This window comes from Pelobates fuscus, chromosome 3, assembly GCF_036172605.1.
Source record: "Pelobates fuscus isolate aPelFus1 chromosome 3, aPelFus1.pri, whole genome shotgun sequence".
Taxonomy (NCBI): domain Eukaryota; kingdom Metazoa; phylum Chordata; class Amphibia; order Anura; family Pelobatidae; genus Pelobates; species Pelobates fuscus.
In genome coordinates, this window is record NC_086319.1 from 397,272,118 (window position 1) to 397,298,382 (window position 26,265).

Below are 26,265 nucleotides of genomic sequence, written 5' to 3' on the forward strand. Positions count from 1 at the left end.
ATTTTTGTCCTGAGTTTAAAAACACCCATTTTTTTTTTTTTGCTTTTTTTTGTTATAGGGCTATAAGTCCAAATAGGAAATTGCTGTTTGAAAATATATATTTTTTAAAAATTTTATCAATAGTGACATTGTAACACTGTTATCTGTCCTAAATCTCTGAATCACACCCCACATGTACATATGTTTTTAAAGTAGACAGCCCAGGGTATTCAATATGGGGTATCTCCAGTCTTTTTTAGTAGCCACTTAGTCACCAACACTGGCCAAAGTTAGCGTTCATATTTGTTTGTGTGTGAAAAAAGTAAAAAAACTACATTTTAGGGTTAGGGGTAGAGGTAACCCTACCCCTTAGGGTTAGGATCAGGGGTAGCGGTAGGGGCAGGGGTAGGGGTAGGGTTAGGGGTCAGGGGTTAGGGGTAGGGTATGGTTAGGCTTAGGAAATTATGCACTGTGAGATTTATTTTAAAGTATTAAAAAAGCATTACTATGTTCAGAAGGGGATTTTTTTTTTCATTATCTGCATTCTGGGAACAGTGCCAGCTATTGAATAACAGATGCATAAAGTGTTGTAAATAATCTGGTTCCTCTTTGAAGACATGTTTAAGTTACTTCATTGCTGTTTTTCTTTTACTGTAAATAGTTCAAACCTAATCACGATCAAGAAACTGTTGTTAATTTGCATAAAGGGGACATTCCGAACCCTAAAGCACTTTAGCTTACTGAAGTGCTTTATGTGTAAAAAATGTGTCCTCTTTTATCATTCTACAAAAAGTGTAAATTTAAATAGAAATAGCACTTTGATAAATTAGCCTTGTTCCATCCCCTGGTTTTCAAGCAGACAATAGGTCTTGTTATTTCCAGAGCACCTGTTTTGTAAAGACAAGTATAAGAGAGAATGGCCAGAGAAAAACGGGTCCTGGGGGACAGAACAGGGGTTAAAGCTAGATAATGAAGAAAGGAGAAGAGAACAAAATCTGTCCACACGTGTATGCATACATACAAAATTATCAATAATAAGCAACAGTAGAAAATAATAAACTTTATTAAGTGAAAAACACAAACTGAACTATGTACAAAGGGGGAAGGGGAAGGGGGGGAGAGGGAGATATGCGATGCGAAAGCACCTGGGTAAGTAAAATATAGTTTCCTAAAACAAGGAGAACGCTCGCTGCAGGGTACTACAGTGGTAGCCGGGACCGCTGAAAAAAGGTTTCAGACCACTAAAAAAGGCTCCTCGGTACAATATATTCTTGTCGAGAGAGAGAAAATTAATGGTGTGAATCTAAGCGGAGCGAGCACTTCAATGATAGTGCCTGGCTTGAGATATCATCTGGAATCTCCTCGGTACAGTATATATCTTGCCGAGTGAGACAAATGTAATAGTATGTATCTGAGCGGGGCGAGCACCTTAATAAAGTGTGCCTGTAGTTACAGGAGATCGCTAGCTACAAGGTCCTACAGTGGTAACACAAGATCACTGAAAGAAGTATCAAAACGCCATGGCTACAGATAACATCTAAGTACTACTCGGAACAATATACTTCTTGCCGAGAGAAAGAAACAAAATGGTGTGTATCTGAGCTGAGCGGATAACTCAGTGATTTTGCCTGTAGTTACAGAGGATACAGTGAATTCAAATGCCACAGTAGGTTAGGTAGGATTTATTCGTTAACCCTCTACTTCATGGGCAAAAGAAAACCGTAATATTCAATAGGAATACAGTGGGGCTGGATTCTTATGTACACCAGAGGCTGTTAAACAATTACTGCAATGGTAACGGGAATCCCTCTACAGGGGTACGTGCAGGGCCGGATTAACATAGGGGCTGATGGAGCTGCAGCTCCAGGCCCAGGCCCATGGAATAGGCCCATTTAAAAAAAAAAAAAATTCTTTTTTTTTTTTTTTTTTTTTTACACACACTACTCTTAGGTTTGCCACCTCCACCTGACTGGTATTTTACTGGTTTGCCACCTGACTGGTATTTGAGGCTGCCTGGCCCTGCCAGTATTGCAGTAATACCTGCAATACAAATGCAGGTATTTTTCTCAGAATAAATGGAGATTACTCTGCAATACCAGCACCGGCCAGTAGGGGTCACTGTGTGTGGAGAGAGGCAGGAATAGGAAGTTACAGCATATCCCTGCCTCTCTCTACTACTTACTGATCTGTGAGGGAGCAGCAACACAGCAGAGTCCAGACAGCAGCTCTACAGCTCAGGTAAGTGAGGGATGGGGGGAAAGGCAGCAGGAACACATGGGGACACTGAGACACTATGGGACACAGACACTAGGGGACATATATGGACACTGAGACACTAAGGGACACAGACACTAGGGGACAAATGGGGACACAGACACTAGGGGACACTGACACTAGGGGACAAATGGGGACACAGACAGTAGGGGACACTGACACTAGGACACATGGGGACACAGACACTGGGAGACCTGGAAACACTGAGACACTTGGGGACACTGGAAACATGGGGACTCTGAGACACTAGGGGACACATGGGGATGCATAGGGACATTGGGAGACACTGACACATTGGGACACGGAGACACTATGTCCCCATTTCTCCCAGTGTCCCCATGTCTCCCATCCAGTGTCCCATGTCTCTCAGTGTGCCTAGTGTCCCCATGTGTCCCAGTGTCCCTTTATGTCTCAGTGTCCCCATGTCTATGTCCACAACTGTCCCCATGTCTCCCAGTGTCCCCAAGTGTCTGTCTCCCAGCCAGTGTCCCCCTAGTCTCCCAGTGTCCCATAGTCTCCCAGTGTCCCTATGTCACTTTGTCCCTAGTGTCTTAGTGTCCCTAAATGTTTCAGTGTCCCCATGTCTCCCAGTGTCTGTGTTCCTACTGTCTCAATGTGCCTAGTGTCCCCATGTCTCCCAGTGTCCCTATATGTCCCAGTGTCCCCATGTCTCCCAGTGTCCCCTAGTCTCCCAATGTCCCCTAGTCTCCCAGTGTCTGTGTTCCCATGTCTCTGTGTCCCTAGTATCTTAGTGTCCCTAAATGTTTCAGTGTCCCCATGTCTCTGTGTCCCCGGGTCTCTCAGTGTCCCCATGTCTCTCAGTGTCCCCAGTATCCTAGTGACATGGGGACACACTGAGACATTGGGACACTGGGAGAAATGGGGACACTGAGACACTAGGGGACTGGGCGACATGGGGACACTGACACTGTTATACATAGGGACACTGAGACACTGGGTGACTTGCGAGACTGAGACACTGGGAGCAATCCATCTATACAGCAGAATCAAACTGTGAGTAGTTTGTTGGTGATTTTACAGAATTTTCTCTGATGTCACTCCTTGTGATTAAACAAATGATTAAGACTGGTATTTTTTTCCAAGAAAGGTGGCAACCCTAACTACTCTTCACATACTCTTGCTTAAAGGAGCACTATAGGGTCAGGAACACAATCATGTATTTCTGACCCTATTATGTTAAAACCACCACGTTGGTCCCTTCTTGCCTCCCTAAGTATAGTAAAATATAACTTGTATTTAAGTCTGCAGCTGCTGGCTCTGCCTCTGAACTGACTGTCTGCTGACATCATCAGAAGTGGTGGTCTGAGCAAATTACAATACTTCCCGATAGGATTGGCTGAGACTGTCAACTAGGCAGATCAGGGGCAGAGCCAGCACAATTCCAATCAGCATCTCCTCATAAAGATAAATTGAATCAATGCATCTGTATGAGGAAAGTGCAGTGTCTGTATGCAGAGGGTGGAGACACTGAATGGCAGTGCTGCACACTAGGCAGTACTGCCCCAGGAAGCACCTTTAGCAGCCATCTAAGGAGTGGCCAGTGGAGTTATTTTCTCTGAAAATACAGTGTTTACTGCAAAAGGCCTGAATGGAATGATTCTATTTACCAGAACAAATACAATAAGCTGTACTTGTTATGGTGACTATAGTGTTCCTTTAAGTTTGAAAGCTTAAGAGGGATGTATGGGAACAAAACTGACAATACTGGCTGACAATAAAATTGGTTTAGGTACTGCAGACGTTAATCTCTCTAACACTGTGGCATGTCTTTCTTCTACACTCACTACATACACCTTTACTCTGTCTCAGACTATATACCAGGGACTTCTGCCTGCTAATAACACAATAATGAGAAAAGTGGACATGTGAGTGCTAGGGGACAGTCCTTAGAAAGCATGGAGTGAGCGCAACATTAGACGCATTTATGTCAAGCTTAGGGTGCTGCCTGTATAGTATGCCCTTAGTTCGACAGCCTGCAGGATTGGCGGGCAGCCTGACATGCATTCATGCCAGGCTGTCCTTCAAATTCTTTGGTCAGACGTGCCCCCTTTTTGGGCATGTTCTCCCCTTTTGGCAGGTCTGGTCACGTGATTCGCACCAGTGGCCCACCTTTTACCCCGCCCATTGACTGCTTCACTGGACACTGCTGTTAGGGGTTATGGATTTACTTGAAAGATGAAAGCAAAAAGAGAGAGATTAGAATAGAGTATGTGTTTTCTTATAGCTGCATCCTACGAGTTTCCCTCCAGCACCATCTCTATCAGATACATGACGCTTGGGAGGTATGACTGTTTTAGTGTTTTTGGTCGATAAGATTCCGTAATTAGGCCCATCATAATTGTCAGCACCAGGCCCAGTGTGCTCTTAATCCGGCCCTGGGTACGTGTGTCCATTCGTAGAGTTACACGAAAAAATCCACATGCAGGATTAGCCGTCTTATGGACCCGTGACCCTCCAGTATGCAGAATTGAATTTAAACTAAAGTCTCACCTATGGCTGTTCAGTGACAGGCAATATAGTAGGAAACTGGGATCCCTACTAATAGTGTAGGGCACCGTAGAATGTACCCTCCTAGTACACAAGTGGGGCTCTGCGATAGGAGCCTTAAATAATTTCGGTTTAATAGTGAGATGTCCTAGTTGACCAGCTAGTCTTGCAGAGCCAGGTAGCAAAAGAAAGGAATGGTGCCTTCATGGGTACCAGGTATAGTAAAGACAAGTAGAAGGAGGATAGGAGTAGGGTGTATCCTAAGCCTATTAGTGGGATACCCCGTAGGTTGCCTGAACTAGAGGTTTAGATAATTCCCATTGGGTCCTCTGCAGTAGCCTGTAACGTGCCTTGGTCGGTGACGAGGTTCTGTGAGTAAGTAATAGCGTGTGAGGGGTCGGGTAATTAGTTTGCCCGATCGTGGTGTCTAAAGTAAGTGTTTAGACAACACAAGCCCAACTTTTTGGTGCAGTGGGGCGGGTGATAATCACACCCGAAGTGGATGTCAGTCGGTAAGGTTGGATAGAATCTCCCAATGTATTGCCCGACGCGCGTTTCGCCTGTGTATACCATGCTCGTCAGGGGAAAAGACTTCCCGGGTTGATAAATTTTAAATAGCCCGCAAAGAGCCCGGATTGGTTCCGGGGAATCTAAGGGGGAGGAGTCAGGTTACGGAGGCCAGAAAGGCTCACACTGGTGTGTTAAGGCGTTGCCCGAACTTGGGATAAGTAATTAGCGCCTTGTTGTGATATACAGGATGAGATTCTCACTCCACAGGTAGAGAAGTGAAATAAGCGGGTGCTGAAGTGTCACCCAGCTAAGTTGCCCATGATAGGGGAGATGGTAATAGTTGAGAAATTATGTTGGTAGAAGTAGACAAGAAGACAAAAATAGAACGTAGCATGAAGATGACTAGAAATCCTCCACGAAAATGCCAAGTGTCCATGTCATTATGAGGGCAGGGAGAGGAAAAAGACATGCTGCTAGTATGGTGAATACAAAAACAAATATACATAGGAAAAATTGGCATAATCCCACTCATAAAAAATAATAATTAATAAAAAATAGGGTAGACTAAATATAGCCAAATATCGGTTCATAACATACAAGACAGTTAGTCCTATGGGACAAGTACGGCCAATGAGGTGGTCAATAAAGCCCATCCATACGAATGACAGTTGGTCTGAATGAGGAGTTCAATTATACTCCATTTATTCACTAAAATACTATCCCAACCTGAACAATTGCCCACGCTCCACTACGAGTTACCCCCATGTGTTGAGCCCCACAGACTGGTGATCTGCATACTTTAATTTTACAAGCCCAACTGTCATTCGTATGGATGGGCTTTATTGACCACCTCATTGGCCGTACTTGTCCCATAGGACTAACTGTCTTGTATGTTATGAACCGATATTTGGCTATATTTAGTCTACCCTATTTTTTATTAGTTATTATTTTTTATGAGTGGGATTATGCCAATTTTTCCTATGTATATTTGTTTTTGTATTCACCATACTAGCAGCATGTCTTTTTCCTCTCTCTGCCCTCATAATGACATGGATCACTCCTTGTCCTGAGTTCACGACACTTGGCATTTTCGTGGATGATTTCTAGTCATCTTCATGCTACGTTCTATTTTTGTCTTCTTGTCTACTTCTACCAACATAATTTCTCAACTATTACCATCTCCCCTATCATGGGCAACTTAGCTGGGTGACACTTCAGCACCCGCTTATTTCACTTCTCTACCTGTGGAGTGAGAATCTCATCCTGTATATCACAACAAGGCGCTAATTACTTATCCCAAGTTCGGGCAACGCCTTAACACACCAGTGTGAGCCTTTCTGGCCACCGTAACCTGACTTGTCCCCCTTAGATTCCCCGGAACCAATCAGGGCTCTTTGCAGGCTATTTAAAATTTATCAACCCGGGAAGTCTTTTCCCCTGACGAGCCTGGTATACACAGGCGAAACGCGCGTTGGGCAAGACATTGGGAGATTCTATCCAACCTTACCGACTGACATCCACTTCGGGTGTGATTATCACCCACCCCACTGCACCAAAAAGTTGGGCTTGTGTTGTCTAAACACTTACTTGAGACACCACGATCGGGCAAACTAATTACCCGACCCCTCACACGCTATTACTTACTCACAGAACCTCGTCACCGACCAAGGCACGTTACAGGCTACTGCAGAGGACCCAATGGGAATTATCTAAACCTCTAGTTCAGGCAACCTACGGGGTATCCCACTAATAGGCTTAGGATACACCCTACTCCTATCCTCCTTCTACTTGTCTTTACTATACCTGGTACCCATGAAGGCACCATTCCTTTCTTTTGCTACCTGGCTCTGCAAGACTAGCTGGTCAACTAGGACCTCTGACTATTAAACCGAAATTATTTAAGGCTCCTATCGCAGAGCCCCACTTGTGTACTAGGAGGGTACATTCTACGGTGCCCTACACTATTAGTAGGGATCACGGTTTCCTACTATATTGCCTGTCACTGAACAGCCATAGGTGAGACTTTAGTTTAAATTCAATTCTGCCTACTGGAGGGTCACGGGTCCATAAGACGGCTAATCCTGCATGTGGATTTTTTCGTGTAACTCTACAAATGGACACACGTACCCCTGTAGAGGGATTCCCGTTACCATTGCAGTAATTGTTTAACAGCCTCTGGTGTACATAAGAATCCAGCCCCACTGTATTCCTATTGAATATTACGGTTTTCTTTTGCCCATGAAGTAGAGGGTTAACGAATAAATCCTACCTAACCTACTGTGGCATTTGAATTCACTGTATCCTCTGTAACTACAGGCAAAATCACTGAGTTATCCGCTCAGCTCAGATACACACCATTTTGTTTCTTTCTCTCGGCAAGAAGTATATTGTTCCGAGTAGTACTTAGATGTTATCTGTAGCCATGGTGTTTTGATACTTCTTTCAGTGATCTTGTGTTACCACTGTAGGACCTTGTAGCTAGCGATCTCCTGTAACTACAGGCACACTTTATTAAGGTGCTCGCCCCGCTCAGATACATACTATTACATTTGTCTCACTCGGCAACTGTACCGAGGAGATTCCAGATGATATCTCAAGCCAGGCACTATCATTGAAGTGCTTGCTCCACTTAGATTCACACCATTAATTTTCTCTCTCTCGACAAGAATATATTGTACCGAGGAGCCTTTTTTAGTGGTCTGAAACTTTTTTTCAGCTGTCCCGGCTACCACTGTAGTACCCTGCAGTGAGCGTTCTCCTTGTTTTAGGAAACTATATTTTACTTACCCAGGTGCTTTCGCATCGCATATCTCCGTCTCCCCCCCTTCCCCTTCCCCCTTTGTACATAGTTCAGTTTGTGTTTTTCACTTAATAAAGTTTATTATTTTCTACTGTTGCTTATATATTTGTGTATGTATGCATACACGTGTGGACAGATGTTGTTCTCTTCTCCTGTTTTGTAAAGACGTCTCATTGAGCTGCATTGGGAAGTCTGTGATTGGACAGCCACAGAAAGTCTGGGTGAGGTAAGAATGGGAGGGCTTGCACAGGAGATTATGTATATTGAATGTAGGTGTCATTAAAGGGGTCTGTAAACATATAACAATAGACTATAGCATATCTTTCTAGATATAAAACGTATAAATATATGATATATGTTTTCTTATTTTCTTTGTACCAAATATACTGTGATCATTTGGGTCCAGTTAATTACATGTGATTAATCTTTTACCCCATCTATATATTGATCATGTGTGTTTGATTGTTGTAGGAGCACTGCTTGTAAATCTTTCTTGTTGGTTTTTTTTTAAAATAGGGATAGGGATCTGGCGATATTACTTTGACACAACATATTGTCTGTTCTCTTTTTTTCCACGAGCATTAACCACTTCCACAGTTTGCAAATGAAAACCCACAGTCATTGTGATATCATGGGCATCTTTTTTGCAACACAGTACGAATAGCTAGCATGTGAAATAAAGAGGAAACATATGTTTTGTGCAATCCGTGAGAATATGGTTATCTACATTTACATATATGCTGGTACAGTATAACCCAATGTACCCCGTCAAACTCAGAATTCTCTTTGGTTCTTTGAAACATTTTGTTTAAATTATTTATAGATTTTATTTTACTTGTTATTTTCTTGCAAGTTTTTTGCCATCTATCATATTCTATTATCTGTCAGAACCCCTGTACCTTTCAGCACTACTATAGGAACACTATAGTCGCCTAAATTACTTTGGCTAAATAAAGCAGTTTTAGTGTATAGATCATTCCCCTGCAATCTCACTGCTCAATTCACTGTAATTTAGGAGTTAAATCACTTTGTTTCTGTTTATGCAGCCCTAGCCACACCTCCCCTGGCTATGATTGACAGAGCCCGCATGAAAAAAAAAACTGGTTTCACTTTCAAACAGATGTAATTTATCTTAAATAATTGTATCTCAATCTCTAAATTGAACTTTAATCACATACAGGGGATAAGAAAATCTTAATTAAATCTTAAATAAACAGAACTTGCAATAAAGAAAGCCTAAACAGGGCTCTCTTTACAGGAAGTGTTTATGGAAGGCTGTGCAAGTCACATGCAGGGAGGTGTGACTAGGGTTCATAAACAAAGGGTTTTAACTCCTAAATGGCAGAGGATTGAGCAGTGAGGCTGCAGGGGCATGTTCTATACACCAAAACTGCTTCATTAAGCTAAAGTGGTTCAGGTGACTATAGTGTCCCTTTAACCCTTAGTATCTCAGTTAATGCAACCAGTAGTTAGCCATCAGTAAAAGACTTTGGCGGCAGCAACATGAAAGTGTGGACGACGATGGCAAACTAGGTCAGTTTCCGGAAGGCAGAAAAAATTTAACTAAATGCCAATGCTTCATATTTCATCACCAAACAGCAATAAGGAACAGGAAAATAAACTGCAGGATGGTTCTCCTGCTCCTCCTGACACTCGGTTATTAGATTTGACATTCATGCTGACATTTGAATGACAGGTGATGTGTACATTTTGATGTAATGTATATATTGCTAGCAATTCTGCCAGTACAATGTATAAATGTATTTTTGGTCTATCTTACCTCCCTGTCAATCACTGTTATAAGCTCTGCACTTTACACCTGGAAGAGTGCATGGGGAAAGGAGGCTGTGCCTGAACAGGATGGGATTGTGCTGAAAACCTTGTGGACATGCTTTATATGAAAATATATTATATGAAGCCACTGAACTAACCAATGATTATAGGGGATTTTTAATGATTGAGTCTATACTGTTGGTTCCTCACTAAGATACATATAATTACTGAATCAGGTTTACCATAAAAGGTAGATATGGTAGAGCTTTGTGGGCACAGTTACTTCTAATGGCATATTCCCTGTTAAGTATGTCTAAAGGTCTCATCTCGTCACTGCACAGAAAATGTGACAATCAGAGAATTACGTAGTAGCTAATATGATTCTCTTTTTTATTTATAGGTATTATTTGTAAAACAACTAAATCAATGTGAGTGGCAAATCCTTTTGAATTTTGCTCTTAGATATCTCTCTATATAATATACACAGCTATCTCTCACTCTGCTCCTCTCTATATAATATACACAGCTATCTCTCACTCTGCTCCTCTCTATATAATATACACAGCTATCTCTCACTCTGCTCCTCTCTATATAATATACACAGCTATCTCTCGCTCTGTTTCTCTCTATATAATATACACAGCTATCTCTCACTATGCTCCTCTCTATATAATATACACAGCTATCTCTCACTCTGCTCCTCTCTCTATAATATACACAGCTATCTCTCGCTCTGCTCCTCTCTATATAATATACACAGCTATCTCTCACTCTGCTCCTCTCTATATAATATACACAGCCATCTCTCACTCTGCTCCTCTTTATATAATATACACAGCTATCTCTCACTCTGCCCTTCTCTATATAATATACCCAGCTATCTCTCACTCTGCTCCTCTCTTTATAATATACACAGCTATCTCTCACTCTGCTCCTCTATATAATATACACAGCTATCTCTCACTCTGCTCATCTTTATATAATATACACAGCTATCTCTCACTCTGATCCTCTCTATATAATAATATACACAGCTATCTCTCACTCTGCTCATCTCTATATAATATACACAGCCATCTCTCACTCTGCTCATCTTTATATAATATACACAGCTATCTCTCACTCTGCTCGTCTCTATATAATATACACAGCCATCTCTCACTCTGCTCGTCTTTATATAATATACACAGCTATCTCTCACTCTGCTCGTCTTTATATAATATACACAGCTATCTCTCACTCTGCTCCTGTCTAGAATACACAAATCTATTGCAGTTATACAGATACGTCTGACCCTACAACAATTATTATCCACAGGGACAATACGAACCACCAATCAGTTGACAGTTCTCCAAATAAACAGACAAGCACCTTAAACGGTATACACATGAGAACAACGCGTTTTAGATTTTTTTTTTGTTAATGATGAATATTTTGTGAGACAAATTGATGACTCTTCTTTCCTTCCTTAAAGATAATGCGACATATGAGACAATCCCAGATAAAAGGACAGAACCAGCGGTAAGAGATCCATGGGGATTCCCTGTTGGGGAGAGAACTGGAAGACATTTATTATATTGTTATAATGTTGTTAAACTCTCTTACTTTTATTACCTTCACTTTCACTCTCTGTCTCTCACCACATTTGTCTTATTTATCTACCCTGTCATGTATTCTTATATTTCCTCTCTTTCTAAAGTCTTTCTTCTCTCTTTTTCTTCTTCTCAACATTTTTGGTCTTTTTATCTATCTCTTTTTCTTCCTTCTGTCTCTTTGTGGTTCACACCTCCCCCTTAAACATGTCCTTTCTCTATAATTCTGCTTGCAGGAGGCAGGAGGAGTTGTATACGCTCAACTGAACAAAAACTCTTTCAACAAGGGAAATGAAACTAACAATTCTGAGAATCTTCCTAACCAGGAACCTCAAGTCGTGTACGCCACCGTCAGAACCAACAAATGAAACAGATTCATTTAAAAAAAATGGCACAAGGAAATTACTCACCTCAAATGTTATAGTTACATAGTTACATAGTTACATAGTTACATAGCTGAAAAGAGACTTGCATCCATCAAGTTCAGCCTTCCTCACAAATGTTTTTGCTGTTGATCCAAAAGAAGGCAAAAAAGCCTAGTCTGAAGCGTTTCCAATTTTGCAACAAACTAGGAAAAAATTCCTTCTTGACCCCAAAATAGCAGTCAGATGTCTCCATGGATCAAGCAGCTATTACCCCACTAATTAGAAAGTATATCCCTGGATGTTATGTTTTTGCAAGTATTTATCCAATTGCAGTTTAAACATCTGTATGGACTCTGACAAAACCACCTCTTCAGGCAGAGAATTCTATATCCTTATTGCTCATACTGTAAAAAAAAACTTTTCTTTGCCTTAGATGCAATCTCCTTTCTTCCAGCCTAAATGTGTGACCTCGTGTCCTGTGTATAGCCCTGTTTATAAATAGATTTCCAGATAAAGATTTGTACTGGCCCTGAATATATTTGTAAAATGTTATCATATCCCCTCTCAGGCGCCGTTTTTCCAAACTAAATAGATTTACATTTTGTAAAAACTGGTTTGGAATCGTCACAGTTAAATCTTCTTAATTTCTTCTTGTCTTCAGTTGATTGATGTATATATATATATATATACGTCTTTTGTATATATAGTCTTGGGCCAAATGCTCGCCACAATAATATATGCCTATATTATTGAAAAGTACTAATACGCAATCTGACTTACGTTTCTTCAGGTTTATTCTTAGTTACGAATACATAATAAAACAACAAATGATGTTACAGGATAATGGACATTCAACAGCAGATGGTAATTGCTGGACTTCTTTACATCCTTACATCTTTACATCGAGAGAGAGCCAGAGAGAGTCGAGAGAGATAGACAAGAGAGCCAGAGAGAAGAGAGCCAGAGAGAAGAGCGAGAGATCTCGTGTCCCTTTGTTACTATATAGAAGTGCCCATACTGACGTCAGAGCATAACTCTGCCATATAAGGACAAGACCCCCAAATCCCCATTGCAGAGCTCTCGGACAAAGAAAGCCTTGTGACTTATTGATACCATCTGTTACTTATGTCAATCCACACATCCATATATAATCAATAGAAACATAGAATATGCAATATTCTACATTCCCTCTGTTTATGGTTTGTCTTAAAACCATAACACAATGTCACTAACCTGTCCATTCATACATCACTCGTATCACATTCATTGAGCATAGAACAAGATGTAGTCACAACTTTCTATTATATGAGAGTTCTTAGAAGGTCGGGTTTCTATCCCTCATACTGCTTACTTTACTTCAAACTCCCTCTGTTTCAGCTATGTATTGATATCCATATCCATGTTACGTCATAACTACTTGAACATAATATATACATAGATATAACAATAGTAAATGAATAAAATAAAATATTTACAAATGTTGATCCAATAAACAATGTAAAGCAATGAGAAAGATCAACCTGCTCAGCTACAGTCATGTCTTTGTAGACAACAAAATCAAGATGATAACTTTCTAGATAATCACTGTGTATCACTATCATATTCCTACAGACACATATAGCATAGTATTTTCATTCTCAATACCTGATATTACTTAAGTACTAATACATGTATTACTATAATATCCTGTCCAATTATATTTCCATGAATCATATGTTTTCTAGTGAAGTTAAACTCTTTAGGTAATTTGTATTCATGAATTACATTCCTATACCATTAATCCCACCTAGTGATGATTGTATCAGTACTTTACAATCATAGTATTTAATTTGTATATTCAGTAGGCTCTCACTAACTAAAATATACCAACACTACTTATAAGACTCATTCAAAGGATGTGTTGTTATCAACCATGAAGTTCTATAATAATTCTTCAAATAATATTCATGGTGTTGACAATACTTATTGTCCTAGAAATTCTCCACCCAGAAATCTTTCTATGGTAGATTTGTTTTTGTTTACATAAGTATAATTTTCACTAAATTCCACCTTGTAGTAACAAACGTTTCATTCAACAGAAACATAGTTTACTTTAAAAAACTTGGAAAGAATAATATAAATTAATTATCATCACTCTCCTCATTAGACCTTAATTGTGATGACTTATTAATGTAATACATCTTAAAAGCAGGATTGTCCTAATGTTCTGACCAATCCATATTCCTTAGTACACTTCAACTGACTAAATTAAAATAAAATAAAATAAACTTGGGGTCATACTGCCCAGAAACTCTTATTCCTAGTCTGTGTCTTACAAACTCAGGATAATCATCAAATAACGTATTCATTCATTGGATATCACCATATCCAGAAACCTATTCTCCCTAGTCCATACCTTTATAGACTTAGGTCTTATGTAATCGTGTACTATACTCTTAACTAAACTTCAATTCAATTCCTCTTGCATCTCTGAACTCTTATATCCAAGGCATTCTAAATGTATACCATTACTTAATATTAATCAATATAAATTATCCTTCCTTAGTTTTCTTCCTTATGTTACCATAGTTTGTTTTACTCCACCTCAATATAAACAAATTACTCATTATAGTTAATCTATGAAATACTATTGCACTCAATCTTTGTAGTATTAAGTAACCATGATCCTTATCTTAACAACTTCATATTTTATCTACTTCTGATACTTCTCATTCTATGTATAGGTAATAATGTAATAGTTATCTTCATAATACTATCCTTTCATAATTTTACTTTATGTGTTACACATTTATAAGTACTCTTTTGGTATTAATACTCATAACTGTTATATAACTTTTCATTGTCTGTTTTCTTTTCCGTTAATATTTAGGAATATATATGTATGTTAGTGTCAATCTTTTATTTCTTTGTAAGTCTGTTAATCTTCTGTATCAAATTAACTCTGTAGAATCTTCCATCACAGTTTGCAGATCAGATGAAAAGTCTCTTTCCAACAGTCGATGTCCAGTTGTCTGAAGGAATACTTTCCTGATTTATTGCCACAAGGATCTGTCACGCTTTACCTACATTAAAACAAAAAAACATGTGCAGCATCAATACAATGGCTTACAATGTTTATCTCATTATTATACAGTTTAACATTGAATTATATTGACTACACAAAACATACTCATTTCTTCTCATGAGATCTACCATCTAGTGGTCATTACATTTATGCCATATGATGTTTAATCTTTAAATTTCCTTTATATCAAAGTATTTTTGAACATTGTAATTTTCCAAACTTTTTTATTAATCATACCCCCCTTTTAAACTGTTTAATAATCTGGAGGTATAACCTAACCACATATCAGATTTTGCAACAAAATATTGTTTTCCAACTATACTTTAGCAATAGCAGCCATCTTGTCTTAACACTGGCACCATTTTGTCACATGAAACAAACTACAAAAAACATATATTGTTTCCTACATCAAATGTATTTGTAAATCTAGGTTTTATTTTATCAAAACTTTTGTCTTCTATATAGTCAAAACATATGTATGTCCAGGCTTTGCAAAATATAGTAATCCATTATCAGTCATGATATTAAAATCTCATTCTCATGAATTAAATCAAAGATTTTAAATCAACCTCAGAAGCAACAAAGAATAAATCTATTGTTTTTTCCTTCTGTAAAACAATTGGAGTTACTGTATAATCGCATAAACCCAATATAACTAACTGCTACATTAGTGTATTTCATCCTGCCATATTTGCAAACTTGATGTAATTTTTTATTTTAATTAAATAACCTAATACTTTCTTATAACACACATAAAAACAATGAAACAACCGTTCAGACTAACAATTCATTAAAACAACAAACTAACATAGATCTCTATTCTTGTGCTGTTCTTAATTCTGAAATCAGCCTGTGTACATCTGTTGGCACACATATCCATGCTCATTCCCTAAACTGATCATATCTCTTGAAGTTATCTGATTCTTATAACTTTCTGTGTTACACTGCATTGCTTGTCTGTCTCCTAATTTCGATTTAGCTAAAATTGCTCTTATTTGTCTGATTATCAGTTTACAAGGAAAGGCTTTTATTGATTTATCTCCACATGTATTTTCTCTGTCAACATTTTCAATCAACAAATTTAATTTCTCATTTGCTTTTGATTTGATATCTCGGATAAAATATCTGCAAGATCTTAAATAATGTTGTTTATTGCACCAAAAACAAATAACTTTAGGAGTTATATTCTGCCTTTGATTGTTAACTCTGCAGTTTTTAGTTGAGCAAATTGGGAGTGGCTCAGCTGTCTGTATCACTCTTTCACACTGAGTCCTAGAAGAAGGAGGAGGGGGACGAGGGGTGTCAAATCTGAGTTTCTTTCTCTGCCTCATTCCACAAGTCATTTTAACCCCTTCATTTCTGATTCCGCTCCTTAAGTTATCTAAGAATAAAGCAACGTCATTCAAAGTGTTTTTTTCTCTAGCTATCACAATTGCAGTTGGATTTAGATCTTGACATTTTTTCACAAATTCATTAATTAATTGATCCTCAGGAAAATTAGCAACAAGTCTATATGCATTTTAAAATTTTACAAGAAAACTAAAAATATCCTCATCCTTGTGTGGTTTTAGTTTTTCCAACATTTCAATGTCTGCAAAATCATTCCCTGTTGTTAATTTTATTAATTGTGTTAATCTGTCTCGCCCATTTCCATTTATTATTTTATCATTGTCCTCACATTTTACAGGCATGGTCAGTCTACATGCCATTTGAGTCGGCAGCCATATTTTAAATAGTCCTTTGTTCGTCATTAAGGCTGTATTTGTCCAAATTTGACTCAAACATTTCAGCATTAGTAAATGCATCCACTGACGTGCCATAAACTGGAATACATTTCACAATTTTCATTAATTGTTCATGGATTTTCAAATTACGTTTTGCAGCTCTGTCATGAAATTTATATTTCTGCAAATCACTCTGTGAAGATACATTTTCAGTATTAGTTGGTTCTGGTATTAGATTTTGTGCCTGTATTTTTCTTGTATTAACACACACTAGCTTTACTTCATTTCTAAACTGGCAAATAAGATAATTTCTTAGTTCATCTCTATCCTCTAATTCACAGACTGTTTCTGACAATCTCTCACAGTTACCGCATGTACTCTGTGTTACATTGTTACACTGTTCGTTTAAATCTAATTTTACTTCTGTAAACTCATACAAATCTACTTATTTTTCTGCTGATTCTAAATTTTCTTGATCTGCGTCTCGTTTACAAATCAATGCATTGTAAGTACAGACTAGTTTCATAACATTTCTGATCTTTTGTTTTTTCTTATTAACAAACAATTTCTTGTCAATTTCACTATTGGCAATTTCACATTGTGTGTATAAAGATTGCCACAATACAGCATCTGAATAGCTGCTATTAAATGCAAACTGCAATTTACTTTTCTCTGCAATATCGTTTATGAATTCCATGTTACTCACCAGATCAGTTATTTCTGTCTATTCGTTGCTTCATCCACACAGCTGCGCAGTTCTGGGCTCGGATCTGGAAACTTGCCAAACTCTGCCACGTGCTTGCTTCTAGAATTCACTTTGTATCTTGTGCTTTTTGTCTCAGTTGTAGAAAATAGTCTTGTACAGTCTTTGTGATTTGAAAACTTTCTTTTTCTTACAAATCACAGTTCTTGTGTGACAGTCGATTCTTTTTTTCTCTTCAAGTTTGTTTTCCCAGTTCCAAAACAGCTTTGTAACTTGATTCTTCTCTCTCCCCCTTGAAGTGGGAACAAAACTTGAATAGAAAACTGGCTGGCTAGCCAATGTAATAACTGGTTTGGAATCGTCACAGTTAAATCTTCTTAATTTCTTCTTGTCTTCAGTTGATTGATAAATATATATATATATATATATATATATATATATATATATATATATGCTTCTTTTGTATATATAGTCTTGGGCCAAATGCTCGCCACAATAATATATGTCTATATTATTGAAAAGTACTAATACGCAATCTGACTTATGGTTTCTTCAGATTTATTCTTAGTTACGAATACATAATAAAACAACAAATGATGTTACAGGATAATGGACATTCAACAGCAGATGGTAATTGCTGGACTTCTTTACATCCTTACATCTTTACATCGAGAGAGAGCCAGAGAGAGCCGAGAGAGAGAGAGACAAGAGAGCCAGAGAGAAGAGAGCCAGAGAGAAAAGCGAGAGACCTCGTGTCCCTTTGTTACTATATAGAAGTGCCCATACTGACGTCAGAGCATAACTCTGCCATATAAGGACAAGACCCCCAAATCCACATTCCAGAGCTCTCGGACAAAAAAAGCCTTGTGCCTTATTGATACCATCTGTTACTTATGTCAATCCACACATCCATATATAATCAATAGAAACCTAGAATATGCAATATTCTACACATTTTTTAAAATTTCTTCATAACTAAAATGCTCCATTCCTTTTTTATCAATTTTGTAGCTCGTCTCTGCACTTTTTCTTGTGCCAAGATATCTTTCTTTAGAACAGGTGCCCAAAATTGCACAGCATATTCAAGGTGTGGTTTTACCAGCGATTTATAAAGAGGCAAAGTTATATTTTCATCCCGAGAATGTATGCCCTTATTTATACATGACAAAACCTTACTGGCCTTAGCAACTGCAGATTAACATTGCATATCGCTGCCTAATTTGTTGTCTATAACAATTCCCAAATCCTTCTCATTTGTGGTTATCCCTAGTTCACTACCATTTAGGGTGTAAATTGCTTGTGCATTCTTAACCCCAAAGTGCATAACTTTGCATTTCACTATGTTAAATTTCATCTGCCATTTTAGTGCCCAGTCCCCCAATCTATCAAAATCCTTCTGCAGCAAAGCAATATCCTGCTCACATTTTATTACTTTACAAAGTTTTGTGTCATCTGCAAACACTGATACATGACTTCCAATGCCTATTTCAAGATCATTTATAAATATGTAAAATAGAAGCGGTCCCAAAACAGACCTACCCCTTTTGTCCAGCCTGAAAATTTACCATTAATGACAACTCGTTGTACTCTATCCTTATGCCAATCTTCTACCCAATAACAAGAATATTCATCTAGACCAATTTCCTTTAGTTTGAAGACTAACCTTTTGTGAGGAACCGTATCAAATGCCTTGGCAAAATTCAACTAGATCACAACCACTGCAACTCCCTGATCTATACTTTTACTTACTTCTTCATAGAATGCAATTAGGTTAGTTTGACATGACCTATGTTTCATAAAACCATGCTGATTATTGCTAATAACAAAGTTCTTCCCAATTAATTCCTGAATATTATCCCTTAATAGCCATTCAAATATTTTCCCAGTTACAGAAGTTAAGCTCACAGGTCTATAATTTCCAGGCAAGGATTTTGAATCCTTTTTAAATATAGGAACAACATCTGCCTTACTCCAATCCTCCGGTACAACACCTGAAACAAAAGAATCTTGAAAAATTAAATACAGAGGTTCACTTATTTCCCATTATCTCGATTAAATAAGCATTGCATATTTTAATCTCAATAAAATATACAATTCTAAGCAAACCTCAAAATATACAATTCTAATTAAGTAAAAAAGTCTTATATGTATTGTAAATATGAGAAATAAAACATTTGTTACATGTATATTCACAGACCTATATTTATATAAATGTCTATTCTATTTATCAATAATACAAATCTATGAGTATATTGCCTATCACACGTAGATGAAATGTGTAGTTGTTGTATTCATTTTTTTTTTATATATATTTTTCCCCTTTTGCAAATTTCCACAAGTAGCATCAAACATACTGTATAAAGTTATGTGTGCTTTTTAAAATTGGAATAATAAAAATATTAGAAAATTGGAAGTAAAAAATATATATATATATAAATGAGCATGTTATCTGCTGAGGATTCCATTTGATTTTTTGTCATTGTCTGGATCTACCCCTTGTACAAAATGGCATTTGATTGGTCACTGTGCCAAGGTTGTGGCCTGTCAAACAATGCATTCTGTGCTGTATTTACCGTATATTATAGAGTATAAGCCGACCCGAATATAAGCCGAGGCCCCTAATTTTACCCAAAAAAACTGGGAAAACTTATTGACTAGGGTGGGAAATGCAGCAGCTACTGGTAAATTTCTAAATAAAATTAGATCCTAAAAAAATTATACTAATTGAATATTTATTTACAGTGTGTGTATATAATGAATGCAGTGTGTGTGTATGAATGCAGTGTGTGCAGGCCCGGACTGGCCATCGGGCAAACCGGGCAAATGCCCGGTGGGCCGTGATGGCCATGGGCCAATGCCGGTAGGAAAGATCAAGAGATCTTTCCTGCCGGCCCATGCACAGCAGCACCGGCCCCAAGATGGAGTTCTATCCCATCATTGGCCAGAGGGTAGATCGGACAGTGAGCCGGTCACCCTCCGCGTACGCCGAGCAGCTACCTTTCTCCTCTTCTCGCGAGCTCCGAGATTATCAGAGCATTGCCAGCGTAACCCGCGGCAACGCTCTGAAAAAACGGTGCTCGCAAGAGGGAGAGAGACCTTGTCTGTACCCTGCGGGGTTCAGACTGAATTACCTGCCAGCTGGACCTCCAGGGATGTGTGTGGCGTAGCCCCCCCTCACTGGACCCCCCCTGCAAAGTTAAAAGTAATTATTATTATTATTTTTTTTTTACATTTTAATAATATTTTAAGGCCATATACACACACAAACACATTACACACACTGCACCACTAACACACAAACATTCTGCTCCGTGCACTAACACACACTGCACTAACACACTGCACTAACACACAAACACACACTGCACCACTAACACCACTAACACACAAACATTCTGCTCCCCTGCACTAACACACACTGCACTAACACACACTGCACTAACACACACTGCACCACTAACACACAAACATTCTGCGCCCCTGCACTAACACACACTGCACTAACACTCACTGCACTAACACACACTGCACTAACACACAAACACACACTGCACTGACACACACACACATGCTGCTCCCCTGCACTAACACACACTGCACTAACACACACCACACTAACACACAAACATACTGCTCCCCTGCACTAACACACACTGCACTAACATACACTGCACAAACACACAACACACACTGCACTAACACACAAACATACTGCTCCCCTGCACTAGCACACACTGCACTAACACACAAACACACACTGCACTAACACACAATCATACTGCCCCCCCTGCACTAACACACACTGCACTAACACACAAACATACTGCTCCCCTGCACTAACACACACTGCACTAACACACACTGCACTAACACACAAACACACACTGCACTAACACACAAACATACTGCTCCCATGCACTAACACACACTGCACTAACACACACTGCACTAACAAACAAACACACACTGCACTAACACACAAACATACTGCTCCCCTGCACTAACACACTGCACTAGCACACATACATACTGCTCCCCTGCACTAACACACACTGCACTAACACACAAACACACACTGCACTAACACACAAACACACAGCACCCCCTGCACTAACACACAAACACACTACACCCCCTGCACTAACACACAAACACACTGCATACACTCTATACCCCTACATACACACTACAGCCCCTGCATTAACACACAATACACACTCTATACCCTTATATCCACACTGCACCTCCTGCACTTACACACAAACACACTACACACACTCTATACCCCTTATATACACACTATTCCCCTGGCACTCACATTCGTTATACCCCTATAAACACACACATTACACCCCCTGCATGCACCCACACTAATTTATATCCCCTATAAATACATATTCTGCACCCCCTGTACACACTACACCACCTCTGCATACATCACCTATACACATGTGCTCTACAGCTCCTTTATGCATACACACACTAGAGCCCCTAGATACACTCACAAACACACAGTACAGTTCTTTACATGCACACACTACACAGGCCCTATATAAATACACACACAAACACACATACTTTACAACCCAGAAACACACACACTACAGCCCCTAGCCACATGCAGCACGCCACAAACAGACCCCTTCACACACACAATTGCTCTACACACATGCAACGTCCAAACATATACAACAACACAAGGAACATCCCCACACATGCACAACACTCTTTACCAGCCCGGTTCCTGTTTTGATCTCTGGTATCCCACTATTGAGGACACCAGAGACAAATCGCCAGAAAATGCAGCACAAACTCAACCCCACGTTCCCCCCACAAAAAGTCATGACATTTACTTCAGCCAGGAGCACTGGATGCTCTGGAGGAGCGTCACATTAACAAACTAATTTGGTGGGGGGGAAGGGGGTGTGCGTGTCAATGGTGGTAACATGACATGCCCCCTTTCTGGCCCCGCCCCTAATAGTGGTCTGCTCTGCCTTTAATTGCCCGGGCTGAATTTTTGTCCCAGTCCGGCCCTGAGTGTGTGTATATGAATGCAGTGTGTGTGTATGAATGCAGTGTGTGTGTATGAGTGCAGTGTGTGTATGAGTGCAGTGTGTGCAGGGCCGGCGCTACCTGTTAGGCGGACTAGGCAGCCGCCTAGGGCGCACCTTGGGAAGGGGCGGCGCCAGGAGCGCCGGCCCCCCTCATGCTGCAGCCGCCCAAGCGCTCTGTAGAGAGCCTCAGGCAGCTGCAGCTTTGTCCGGGCTGGTGCGTCCATGAGGCGAAGCCCGGGCGAAGCCAGAGGAGAGGGGCTGACAGGAGGGAAGCGCTCAGCGCTCCCTCCTGTCACTCCCTCACTGCAGCGTGGCCGAGCGCTGTATGGTCCGCGGGTACAGGCGGCATCTGTCTCCTGTACCCGGCCGGACTAACAGGAAGTGCACACTGAGTTAGTCTGGCCGGGTACAGGAAACAAAAGGGGGGGGGAGGGGGGAGAAAGAGAGTAGGGAGGGAGGGGGGAGAAAGAGAGTGGGGAGGGGGAGAAAGAGAGTGGGGAGGAGGGAGGGGGGAGAAAGAGAGTGGGGTGGGGGAGAAAGAAAGTGGGTAGGAGGGAGGGGGAGAAAGAGAGTGGGGAGGAGGGAGGGGAGAAAGAGAGTGGGGAGGGAGGGAGGGGGAGAAAGAGAGTGGGGAGGGAGCGAGGGGGGAGAAAGAGAGTGGGGAGGGAGGGGGGAGAAAAAGAGTGGGGAGGGAGGGAGGGGGAGTGGAGGAGAAAGAGAGTGGGGAGGGAGGGGGAGAAAGAGAGTGGGGAGGGAGGGGGAGAAAGAGAGTGGGGAGGGGGGAGAAAGAGAGTGGGGAGGGAGGGGGAGAAAGAGAGTGGGGAGGGAGGGGGGAGAAAGAGAGTGGGGAGAGAGGGGGAGAAAGAGAGTGGGGAGGGAGGAGGAGAAAAAGAGTGACAAGGGAGGGAGGGGGGAAAGAGAGTGACAAGGGAGGGAGGGAGGGGAGAAAGAGAGTGACAAGGGAGGGGAGAAAGAGAGTGACAAGGGAGGGAGGGGGGAGAAAGTGAGTGACAATGGAGGGAGGGGGAGAAAGAGAGTGACAAGGGAGGGGGGAGAGAGTGACAAGGGGGGGAAGGGAGTGACAAGAGAGGGTTGGGGGAAATAGAGTGACATGGGGGAAAGAGAGTGACAAGGGAGGGAGGGGGAAAAGAGAGTGACAAAGGAGGGAGGGGAAAAGAGAGTGACAAGGGAGGGGGGGAGAAAGAGAGTGACAAGGGAGGGAGGGGGGAGAAAGAGAGTGACAAGGGAGGGCGGGGGGAGAAAGAGATTGACACACACACACACACACAATCATGCAACCCTTACACACACAGAAACACACAATGCATTCCTTACACACACTCAATGCACCCCTTACAGACGCACACACTGCATCCCGTACATACACAGAAACACACCTTGCAGCCCTTACACATACAAACACAGATTCACACAATGCATTCCTTACACACATATCAGGACATCCCCTACACACTCCACCCCCTGTGTTCAAACTCATTGGTGGAACATGAAGATGAACCCTGAGCTGTGTAAAGGGCCCCCCAAAAAGGGAGCTGTTTCCCGTTCTCCCAGAACATTGATTTTTGTGACCACAGTTACAAACAGCCTCCAGAGATCATGTTCTACACCAGACCAGTGGTGCCAGACTGCAGCTAGAGCCCATCATCATCCTCATCTGGTTGTAAGTAGGCAATCTAGTATATTATTCGTGGCACTAATCTCTAATTTACCTCACATTAAAGAAACACTATAGTCCCCAGAACCACTGCAGCTTAATGTAGGGGTTCTGGTGTCTATAGCCTGTCCCTGCAGGCCTTTTAATGTAAACACGGCGGCACTGCAGCACTGGCGTTAGTTAACATGGCTGATCATATGGGTGGGGCATTGTGATGTCACATGGGGGGGCGGCAAACTTTACTTTTGCCTACGGCGGCAAAAATCCTTGCACCGGCCCTGAGTGTGTGTATGAATGCAGTGTGTGTATGAATGCACTGTGTGTATGAATGCAGTGTGTATATGAGTGCAGTGTGTGTATAGGAGTGCAGTGTGTATAGGAGTTCAGTGTGTGTGTATGAGTGCAGTGTGTGTATGAGTGCAGTGTGTGTGTGTGTATGAGTGCAGTGTGTGTGTATGAATGCAGTGTGTGTGTATGAGTGCAGTGTGTGTGTATGAGTGCAGTGTGTGTGTGTGTGTTGCAGAGCCTTGGTGGGGGGTGGGCATTTTTGTTATTATTTTTTAAAAAATTATTTTAATAATTTTTTATTATTATTTTTTAAGTATTATAATTTTGTATTAGTAATTTTTTTATTATTTTGTTTTTATTATTAATATTTTATTTTATTATTATTATTTTTTTGTCCCCCCTCCCTGCTTGATACATGGCAGGGAGGGGGGCTCTCACTCCCTGGTGGTCCAGTGGTATTGGCAGTTCAGTGGAGGGGGCTGGCAGGAAGCACTTACCTCTCCTGCAGCTCCTGTCATCTCCCTTCTCCTCCGCGCCGGTCTGGTCAGCTCCCCTGTCAGCTCACAGTGTAAGTCTCGCGAGAGCCGCACTATGACCCTGCGGCTCTCGTGAGACTTACACTGGGAGCTGACAGAGGTGCTGACCAGACCGGCGCGGAGGAGAAGGGAGCTGACAGGAGCTGCAGGAGAGGTAAGAGCTCTCTGCCAGCCCCCTGTCTGTATTATGGCAATCTAAATTGCCATAATACAGACACTGACTCGAGTATAAGTCGAGTTGGGGTTTTTCAGCACAAAAAATGTGCTGAAAAACTCGGCTTATACTCGAGTATATACGGTATGTATTTTGTGAACTGTCATGAATTCAAAGTGAAGATCAATTGCTTATTTAATCGAGATAATCAGGGGACCTTAATTATAGCACACATATAGTTTAAATATATTACATAGTTACATAAGTATACAGACTAAAAGACTCATCTCAATACAAAATGGAAATAGTCAGATAACCACAACACTGGGTGCAGGCAAGCCACTACAAATGGGACACACTCCCTATATCCCTTAAAAAACAAGTGCAACGGAAAACTATACAACAACCAAGTGCAAATACAGTGTAGGGGGCCACTTTCACAAACACAGTGGTGAATATAATTACCAACTGGATGATGAGCTTGTAGAACTTACATAAAAATAAAAAATAAATATCATAGTGCAAACAAGCTTTAATAACAAGAGATAAAAAAACAGAATAAAAATGGAACACTTTTAATTACCTTCTAAAAACTGCTGTATCCAGGGTAACAGCCTATTAACAGCCTATTAACAGTCTATTGCAGGCTAATACGCATTTGCACATATTGATTCGGTTCAATTGTGCCATTTTATTTGTGAGTGTTCCATTTTTATTCTGTTTTTTATCTCTTGTTATTAAAGCTTGTTTGCACTATGATATTTCTTTTTTATTTTTATGTGAGTTCTACAAGCTCATCATCCAGTTGGTAATTATATTCACCACTGTGTTTGTGAAAGTGGCGCCCTACACTGTATTTGCACTTGGTTGTTGTACAGTTTTCCGTTGCACTTGTTTAAAAGACTCATCTCAATGAGTTGTGGTTAGCTTGACTGGGGCTGGTCTTAGGGGTGTGCCATGGCAGTAGGGGTGCTGGACGACTGACAGCTCGCATATGTACAGGCCAGCGGTGTAGTGTCAGGATTTATAAGCCATCTGCAAGTAAGGGTGAGGAGCTAAATATGCTGCTGGGGTGGGGCAAATGGGCAGCGTGGCAGGATTAAATACGGCTAGAACATTGTGCCCAGTGGCTGCTGCACATTGAGGGGAAGCAGGAAGAAGTTTATGCTTCACCCACAAGTAGACACCAGTGACTGCTGTGAATCCACTCCTCACTCAGTGCCCATAATTACAAAATTTAATTGTGTGTGTATGAGTGACTGTTTG

The 26,265-nt window shown here is 40.5% G+C and overlaps 1 protein-coding gene across 1 annotated transcript in view; it reads left to right on the forward strand.

The window, feature by feature from the left end:
* The window catches only part of LOC134601518 (uncharacterized), a 37,552-nt gene extending 25,443 nt beyond the window's left edge, over nt 1-12,109 (forward strand). Inside the window, exons 6-9 of the mRNA XM_063446026.1 lie at nt 10,245-10,272; nt 11,162-11,223; nt 11,319-11,365; nt 11,673-12,109. Coding sequence (XP_063302096.1) covers nt 10,245-10,272; nt 11,162-11,223; nt 11,319-11,365; nt 11,673-11,804 — 269 coding nt within the window. The 3' untranslated portion in view covers nt 11,805-12,109. The remainder of the gene's footprint in view (nt 1-10,244; nt 10,273-11,161; nt 11,224-11,318; nt 11,366-11,672) is intronic.
* Nucleotides 12,110-26,265: the final 14,156 nt, after the last annotated feature.